General features: G+C 41.0%; 1 protein-coding gene across 1 annotated transcript; it reads left to right on the top strand.

Annotated features, from left to right (window-relative positions):
* Positions 1-4: 4 nt before the first annotated feature.
* Nudt15 (nudix hydrolase 15) lies at positions 5-7,718 on the top strand. The gene is made up of 3 exons (XM_010637005.2): positions 5-162; positions 3,601-3,797; positions 6,507-7,718. Exons 1-3 carry the CDS (start codon positions 5-7, stop codon positions 6,665-6,667), a joined length of 516 nt encoding a protein of 171 aa, XP_010635307.1. The 3' UTR covers positions 6,668-7,718.
* The last annotated feature ends 1,836 nt before the right edge of the window (positions 7,719-9,554 follow it).

Genomic DNA, 9,554 nt, shown 5'->3' with positions numbered 1-9,554 from the left:
CGCGATGACCGCCAGCGCTGAGCCCCGAGGGCGACGGCCGGGGGTCGGGGTGGGAGTGATGGTGACCAGCTGCAGACATCCCCGCTGCATCCTGCTGGGGAAGAGGAAAGGGTCGTTTGGAGCCGGCAGCTTCCAGCTACCTGGGGGTCATTTGGAGTTCGGGTGAGCATCTTACACACGCCCAGGTCAATCCGTACACGCACAGGGCGGAGTCCGTGATGTTCGCGCTGTTCGTGCGTACGTACGTGCGCGCGCCCGGCCGGACCGGCTCCCTTCTCTCTTACTTTCCCGCTACCTCTGCGCAGGCTCTGGCCAGGAGGGGGCGCTGTGCGAGTCAAGGGAAGACTCGCTTGCGATCTCCGCTGTCCCTAGGCTGCGGTCGGAGTCGTTTTGTTTTTTTAGTGCTTACATCCAAGAGAAGGAAAATGCGCGTTTCTAAGCCAAGAGCGATCCCGCTTTGGCATGTTTAAACAGTTTTTGTGGGATAGCTATCCATCCAAACATCTCTGTCTCACCTACTGGCTGCATCTCACCCTAAACAAGCAGAAGTGTGCGTCTGTGCCTCAGTTTCTTCATCATTAAAATGGGGACGTTGGACGAACTACTCCAAGGTTCCGTTGTGCCTTGGCGCTTTATGATTGACTAATAGCAGGCCCATGAAACCAGTAGGCCCGCTCACAAGAGGCAGTTCACAATAATGAAAAAAGCCTGGGATTTTGCTAAAAAGTGAACTCTGAAGTAGTGAGAATAACGTTAAAATTAATAAAAGATAAAAGCATAAAGCATCCATCCACTCCAGCTTATGTGCCTTTAGTGCTATATTTAAAAATTTCAAAGGAACGTGAAAGTGGAGAAAGTAGTGAATCTTCACCCATCCCTCAAAGTTTGTTCTTCTTCGCCTCCCTGCTTGCCTCTCACTACCTGGTTTTCTACACCATTTTACACTACCCTTAAATACTTAGGTATGTACCTCAAACAGACTTTTTAAATACATGGTATTGTTTTCCTACCTAACAATTCTGTAGTCTTAACCGGAGAGTCTACTATGGTCTTGCCAGATCATCTTGAAAAGGTCTTTTTACTGTTTTACACCAATGGGGATCAGAGACGCATACATTGCATTGCCCTTCAATTTAGTAGTACTCCTTCATCCCTTTTTTCTCATGCCATTTATTTGTTGAAGAACATGGGTCATTTATCCAGAAGAACATACCTCATTATTACCATGTTCTTCTAATTCGTCTGTATTTATTACAATGTGGTAGTTAGAAGTAAGGCTTAATCCTAGTGCTTTTCAGTCAGACTTTGTCTTTAAAATATGTAATCATAGGCTCTTTTACGTGGAATTTTTAAATGGTCTTAATTTATAAAAGCATCAATAAGTTTATTATTTTCTAATAATTAAGGTAAACCATTAGTAAATAAATCTTCTAAAAATTTTCTTAGACTAAGAATCAAGTTGCTGCTGGGCACAGTAATCCTAGCTCCTTGGGAGGCTGGGACAGGAAGACCACAAGATTGAGGCCAGCTGGACAACCCTGTTTCAAACTAAAAAATCAAGGGCTCAGTTGTAGAGCATCCTTGGGTTCAGCCCACAATGCCACACACACACACGCACACACACACACATGTTGCCCACACAGCTATATATATTGTACTATGTTGATTGTTAATGAAAATTAAACAAACTTAGATCACAAACTAAGCACCACTTAGAATATATAATTACCAGAGCAATGGCTAGAAATAGCAATCTGAATACAAGAAAGTACTGACTCAGTTTTTTAATCACAGCCAGCATTGAACTTTAATGAAGTTTTTGCTAAGTGCTGTATAATACACGAAGCTCTTCACAGGTACCCTTTCACTTGATCTTTTCATAACTGTACAGTGGACTATGCTAGGAAGACAAACAGAAAACTTTTTTCCTTCCATTGTCTTCAAACATGACTCATCTTTTCCCTTCTCTTTCCCTCAATGATATTTTCTAAATATTGCTTATTTTATAAAAATAAATTACATATTGGTCATCACAGTTCAAGTCCATGTGTTTGAAAGTACGATCCCAGTTAAACTTTCAGTCTCCCAGTTTCTGATCCTCTCTGATGTGAGGAGGAGGTAAGAGGCATTGTTTTGCTTGTCGACTTCCTCCTCTCCTCTCCTTTCTGACATTCCTTCCTCCTCCAGTGTGTTAGGAAGATGGGATGTGACGAGGGCTGCTGTCCATTGGTGCCCTCTGTGTGCAATATGCACTATCCTAGTGGGTGCTGTCTTTCTTGGGGTCTGTCAGTTGTTTGGAAGCCCCATAAAGATTTCTGTCCCTGTTGTAGGTGTTATAGGTGTTGCAGGTGCCCTAGCTCTTGTTCCAGCATACTACTCTGCACTTTCTTCCTGTTGGGGTCCTTATTGGGATCCAGCAGTCTTCTGCAGTGTCTGCTTAGCCCAAAGGAAATATGCAGTAGAAAGGTGTTGTTGAATCCAAGGCCTTCCCACTAAGCTACATCCCCAGCCCCTTTTTATTTTTTAATTTTGAGACAAAGTCTCACTAAGCTGCTGAGTTGCCCAGGCTGAACCCAGACTTGTGATCTCCTGCCTCAGCCTCCCAGGGTGTTGGGCTCACAGGCATGTGCCCCCATGCTGTGTTAGAAATGATGCTTTTCCACTACTGCCCTTTTTGCTCACTCAACTCTTGTTGGCTGCTCTAGCCAGTCTCCTAGCTTTTAAATTCCCAAGATGGGAATAAGCAGCAGTCACTGTCCTAAGTGAAAACTGAAACTGCTAGGGACACATTTCAGATTTGTGCAAACACTCTTACCCTCCTGTCCCCACTGCCTCGGTGCACTGTGGAGGCCTGTGAGTTTCTGCAGCGTGGTGTGTCTTGGGTAGGGGAGTGACACACCAGTATCTCCTTCTGGGAGCCACGATTTCCTCTAGCTTGGCTTAGGGGATCAGAGTTGGCTCTTCACAGGAAGGGAAGAAAACATTTCTACTAAGCTGAAAACTCACAACTTCCCTCCCTCTCAGAAATCTCCTGTCTTTTTTATGTAGCCCAGGCAGGATGAGGATCAAAGGACTAGTCTGGTCTTCCTTAGCAAACCCTTGAGCTCAGATTGACATCTGTTTTTGCCATAAACTTGAGAGTTTAGAGGGGCTTATGGCCCAGTCTCAATTTTGAGGCTTAAAGTGAAATTCTGAGACTACTGGAAAAAGACATAGTATATTTTGATACATTTATGACAACTCCATTAGAAAGTAATATTTCAGTTTACTTCTCCAAGGTAGAGCATAACAGACTTCAAGCTTCAGCCTAGGTCTACTTGGCTGCAAAGCCTGTGTTCTTAATTAATGTGATAAACTGCCCCCTAGTTGCACAAACCTGTGAATTAGTGCTAAATTGGCTGCATGTTATTTACTTTTTTTATTTTTTGCTCAATATGTAGTTCTTTTGATCTTAACTAGATATAGGATATACCAAATGTCAGAAGTAGGGTTGTTAATTTATACCTGGTTTTGCTTTGGATTATAAATTTCTAACCAAGAATTTCATTGCAAAAAATTTACAAAAATAGAATTGTAAACGGTGATGTTTCCATTTTCCAGTGAGACCTGGGAAGAATGCGCTCAGAGGGAAACCTGGGAAGAAGCAGCTCTTCACCTGAAAAATGTCCGCTTTGCCTCAGTGGTAAATTCTTTCGTTGAAGAAGAGAATCATCATTATGTTACTATATTAATGAAAGGAGAAGTAGATATGACTCATGAGTCAGAACCAAAGAATGTCGAACCTGAAAAAAACGAAAGTAAGAGAACTGTATATAATAACTCACTTTTCGGACGATGTTGTCAGGAGTATTACGTTGTGTTGCTGTGTGAAAAGAATGAGATTCTCTTCATGTTTGTCCTCGCCTAATTTATATGTTGAAGTCCTAATCCCCAAGGTGATGGTACAAGAGATGGGGCCCGTGGGATGTGGTCCAATCATGAGGGCTTCACCCTCATGAATGGGATTAGTGTCCTTATAAAAGAGACGCCAGGTAGACCCTCAGCCCTTCCTCCACATAAAGATGAAGAGAGAAGGTGGTTGTCTGTGAGACAGGAAATGGGGCATCAGCAAACACTGAAATGGCCTGTGTCTTGGCTTTGCACTTTCAACCTCAAGAACTCTGAGAAAATTTTCTCATCTGTAAGGTATTGTTACAGCAGTCCAAACAGACTAAGATGATATAGATATGTAAATATACTTAAATACTGAGGAACTTGAGAAACCAGACTACTTAGGGTTGGGTCCTGGTCATTCCATTTTGTACTTTGTGGCCTTGGGCAAGTTATTTAATGTCTGGTCCTCTTTTCTCATCTGTGATCATAGTAACTACCTGAGATGGGTTCTCGTAAGAATTAAATGAGTTCATACATACTTATAAGAACTTAGTAAATACAGTAAATGCCAGTAAATCTTTTTTTGTTAGTTTAATTTTTTTTAAGGTAGTGACTTTAAGAAAAATATTTCATGTGTTTCTTCACCCATGAGGGAAAGAGTAAGCCTCCATTTTACAGAGAATGAGTATGCTGATAAAATGAATATGCTGAGTGATTTAATGACAGTAATGTTGCTTTAAGGATTTACAAGTTAGCATCTTTCCTCAGAGTCTCATAAAACTGCAGGAAAAGGAAATAAAATGAAACTATAAAAATTTTTGAAATATGTGAAACTTTATCCAAGTGGTCTCATGTGCTGGAGCTCTCTTCCCCCAAAACATTTAATTTCTTGTTCACTGTGGAAGAATCTTGTCAGCCAACAATACTTGTTGAGTACTTTAAAGACCTAATCACCTCCCTCTAGGCCCCACCTCTTAATTTCCACATCACCACGAAAGGATCAACCTCTGGCATGAGAACCTTTGGGGGACACACTCGGGTCACACCCAGAATAAGCAGTCTGTCTGTTCTGTGTAGTGACGGCCTCTGTGTTGGCTCCTCGGGTCCTAGACCTGGAGAGCCTGCTTCAGTTTACTGTTCACTGCATTCTGCTTTCTGATTGTGATTAGGGGGTTCATCCAGACATCTCATTTGCTGGGAGACAGGATAAACATTTCACAGATAGCTCTCCTGACACCTGCTTAATTCAGCCCGTGCAGTATTATTAGTGTCTGCCTGCCTCCCCCACCACCAGTCCCCTGTTCCTCCTCCTCTTCCCTCTCTCTCTCTCTGTCTTTGTCATTCTCCCTCATTGTCTCTCCCTCATTTGTGCATCCTCACAGTTACTGATCAGCCCTTCCTGTCCTTATTCAATTCCTTGACTTCCCTTTTCCCTCTGACTTCTCAGAGTGAAAATATATACCTGTATTTTATAGGCAGAGAATACTTAGCAAGAGAAATGGTATTTATACTAAGGTAAAATACGTAAACATAAAGAAACATTTAGAACATAGAGTATATGTCATATAATAATACATAGTATATACTCACCAATCATGAGCATCTGTGCTTTTGTCACTTTGTTTTACAGTACTGGGGCTCAACCCCAGGTCCTTGCACATGCCAGGCAAGCGCTTCACCACTAGCTGTACCCTCAGCCCTAGCATCTGTGCTTTTATGTTGTCTACATTTAAATTATCAAATAAAACAAAAATTTTTCTAGGATTTCACAATTTTTACAATATATTTGCACTGTTAAGGCTTTCTTGTTTCAATGGACTTTTTAAAAATGAGCTCCTTCTTTGTCTTCTATCTAAACAATACCAGGGCCAGGAATTTGGCTCAGTGGTTCTGCTGCCTACCTTCCAAGTTCAAGGTCCTGAGTTTGATCTCTGGTACCAAAAATTTTTTTAAAAAGCAATAAAATATACCAAGGCACAGCCAGGCATGGTGTCCCAAACCTGTAATTCCAGTACCCTGGAAAGCTGAGGCAAGAGGATCATAAGTTCAAGCCCAGCCTGAGTAACTTAGTAACTAAGCAAGACACCCCCCTCTCAAAATTTTTTTTAAAAAAGGTGTGGGGGTACAATCCCCAGTGTACAGTAAAATAAACAAAGGCACAATGATCTTTTCTCTGTACAGCTTCCATTTTTTAAGATGTGGAGGATATCTTTGAAATTTTGTAATCTACTTTATTCTGTAGGTGAAGAAACTTTTATTTTTATAAAGTATAGCCTATAGTATATAAAGTCCTTTACATTTTAAGACAAATATTTAAGTGCACATTGAATAATACTAAATCCAAAGGTTTGTTTTTTTTAATCACCATATGGTCTTTGTAAACTTGGTTTCCTATCCAAATAACACAATGTTTTACGTGATCACCATTTTCTTCTTAAAATCTTCATTCTAAATTCAAATTATACTTGTATAACTAAGTGCTTGCAAAGAAGCATTACTATTGGAGTTTATTTTATTAGCAATAGAGCATTTAAATTTAGTTATTTTTTTCTAAATATTGGTTAGCTTGTCAAAATTAATACCCCTTTTTTTCTGCCAGCCAAACACATGGATTTGATCTCTTTCTTTTCTAGGTTGGGAGTGGGTTCCATGGGAAGAATTTCCTCCACTAGACCAGCTTTTCTGGGCACTGCGTTGTTTAAAGGAGCAAGGCTATGATCCCTTTAAAGAAGATCTGAACCATCTGGTAGGATACAAAGGAAATCATGTCTACATGACCAAGAAGGTTTCTTGATTAAAAATAATAATAAAAACACAAAAATAAGGTCAAGTTAGAGAATGAAAACTATCTACATTTCAGAACAACTCCATATTATCAAAAAAGTTCCATGAGACTAGATTATTTGCATTCTCTTACTATACTCACCACCTCAAGAAAATCTTTCTGGAGTACGTCATTGCATTGTATTTCAGGCACAGAATATATAATAAATAGGGATATTGTGGTTAATCTGCTTTCCATATTTATTTGTAATGTTTGCTGTGTAGTTTGTCATTACAGCTTACTCAGGGTAGAGTGTGATAGGATTTGCTCAGTGTTTCAAATAAGATCCTACTTCAGATAGCATAATGTAGACTTAAACCATTGCCTGTTACAGAATGGATCGTGTTTGGCAATGTTCCTTTTTTATTGTAAGAGAACTGGCAATATATTGTGACAGTCTGTAACTAGTGAGAACAGGCCAGGTCAGCATGCTAAATATTTCCCAGATTTCCAAGGGAGACCCCAAACTAAGCGAAGACAGACAAATCAGCAGGCCAGGTCACTCTGAATGTCTCACACTGCCTGAGATACAGTGTCTTTGTTCGGGCACCAGTCCTCTAAGTGTGGTCTGAAGGACTCCTCAAGAGCTTTTCAGGGTATTAAAGGTCAAAGGTACCTGTTTCTATAATCCTAAAACATCATTTAACTTTTCCACTCTCATGCCTTCATCATACATAGTTTTCTAGAAGCTGCCTGATACATGATATATCAGACAAAATAAAAGCAGATATGAGAATCTAGGTTTCTTCTATTCAGTCAGACATTAAAGAGATTTGCAAAAATTACAGTGACACTTTTCTCACTAATTTTTTAGAAAAATAGTTCTTTTCAAAAAATTATAACAAGCATTAGATTTTCATTTGTAAATGATTAGTGAAAATTTAAGTTAATTTTCAGTTTTTTGTTATTGAGATAGGATTTCATTATTTAGACCAAGCTGACATCAAACTTGCAAACGTCCTGTCTCAACCTCCTAATACATTTTTTAAGGTTTTTTTGTGGGGGGCATACTGAGGATCAAACTCAGGGACATTCTACCACTGAGCTAATCCCCTACCTTTTTTATTTTGCATTTTGAGGGAGGGTCTTGCTATGTAGCCCAGATTGTCCTTGAACTTGTGATTCTCCTGCCTCAGCCTCCTGAATAGCTGATATCATAGGTGTGTGCCACCATGCTTGGCCAGTTTTAATTTCTAATATAAATGTCACTAGATAAAACCCTATGATAACAAAAATCTCTTTGTAATTTTGTAATACAGTTCTTCCGGGAAGATAAAAGGCACACCAGGAGTCTCAGAGGCAAGGTGTAGAATACGCTTTATTCTTAGCACTGGTGGGTCAGTCTGGGTTCACACACCAAGAGACTGACCCCACCTTGAGGTTGAGCAGGGCAGGTTATGCTGGAGGGGAGGGGCTGGCAGGAGTTACAAAGGTACAAGTCATACAGGCTCAGCAAATTCACTGGTTATTAGGCATTACAGACAGCAAGCTCGGCTCAGAGTTACACCTCTTTTACATTTGTTGTGGGGGCGGGGTAACAAAACTGTTAGAGAAGAAAGAAAATTTCTGAGATGTTTCAGAGGAAGTGCTGGGCTAGGCAAGCCTGAACATATTGAGGGAATGGGGACAAACTTCTCTATATGTCTGGCTTTAACTGCAGAGAGGCACATTCCCCCTTCAATCCCATTTCCAGGCCTGAGGGTCTGCCTTCACATCACCTGTGCATGAGAAGCACACATATTTCTTCACAGTTAACAGGCTGGGAGCAAACTACCAGACATCTTGGGTATCAATAATGCAAACCATTGAGTCTCTACAAGGAAACAAATTTCTAAGGTTTCCTGTTGAAGAAAATGGGCCAGCTCATTCATTCTGTGATAAGAGTCAATGAGGAAAAGGCTTCTGATCAAGGTCTAACAGCCCATTGATGTGTGCATACAGCCAGCTGCCAAAAGTGGAGGCAAGCAGCTTGTACCTCTGAGCGATTTTCTCCAAGGAGACCTTACAGTGAGGGCACAGGCAGGTGTGCAATATCCGGCAATCCCAGCCATCTGGAAGTGAAAGATGCCTGTGTTCCATATCTGTAGACAGAGCTGCTCAGCCATGTGGATTAAGGTCTCATCCAAGCCAACCATAAGGACTAGCTTTCCGTTTCGATGTAGTCATTGCTGATCTTCCCTTCCTAGTTGTTCAGCTTGCTGTGAGCTCCCCATTAACTCCAGCATGCCGGGGACCATGGATACCGTCATTGTGATGAGTGGCATCTGCTGCTATCTCCCCCACCCCTCCTTTTTTGGAGACAGGGTCTCACTATGTAGTTCAGGCTGGTCTTAAATTCACTGTGTAGCCAGGCTGGCCTCAAACTCATAGGAATTCTCCTGCCTCAGCCTCTGGTGTACACATATGCACTTACTTCTTTTGGATATGGAGCTAGGAGTGAAAATGATGGGCTGTTAGTACACATTTCTTTTTATAGAGATTTTTAATATGTTTGATTTATAAGCTCCTGCTTCAGGGGCTGGGGATTTAGCTCAGTAGCTCTGGCACCTGTCTCGCAAGCACAAGGCCCCAAGTTCAATCCCAGGTACCAAAAAAAAAACACACCCAAAAATAAGATCCTGCTTTTCTGCTGGGGGTATTTATAACATATGGAATATAAATCCTATTAACCTACTCCCTCAACCCCCTGTCCAAATTCTGAAGTACACTCAGACCTAAAGGTTCTGGAGTAGAGTTTATGGAGCTGCAAACATAAATGCAAAGTTAGCATGCATACAGCAATTTGATTTCTTTTTTCCAATCCACTACCCCAAAAGGCTCATTAGAAGTAACCTGTATATTTACTAGTCCCTATTTT

This window comes from Fukomys damarensis, unplaced genomic scaffold, assembly GCF_012274545.1.
Source record: "Fukomys damarensis isolate Sample0158 unplaced genomic scaffold, DMR_v1.0_HiC HiC_scaffold_38, whole genome shotgun sequence".
NCBI classification, from domain to species: domain Eukaryota; kingdom Metazoa; phylum Chordata; class Mammalia; order Rodentia; family Bathyergidae; genus Fukomys; species Fukomys damarensis.
Note: the sequence above shows the minus strand (reverse complement) of the source record. Positions and strands in the feature narration are given on the sequence as shown.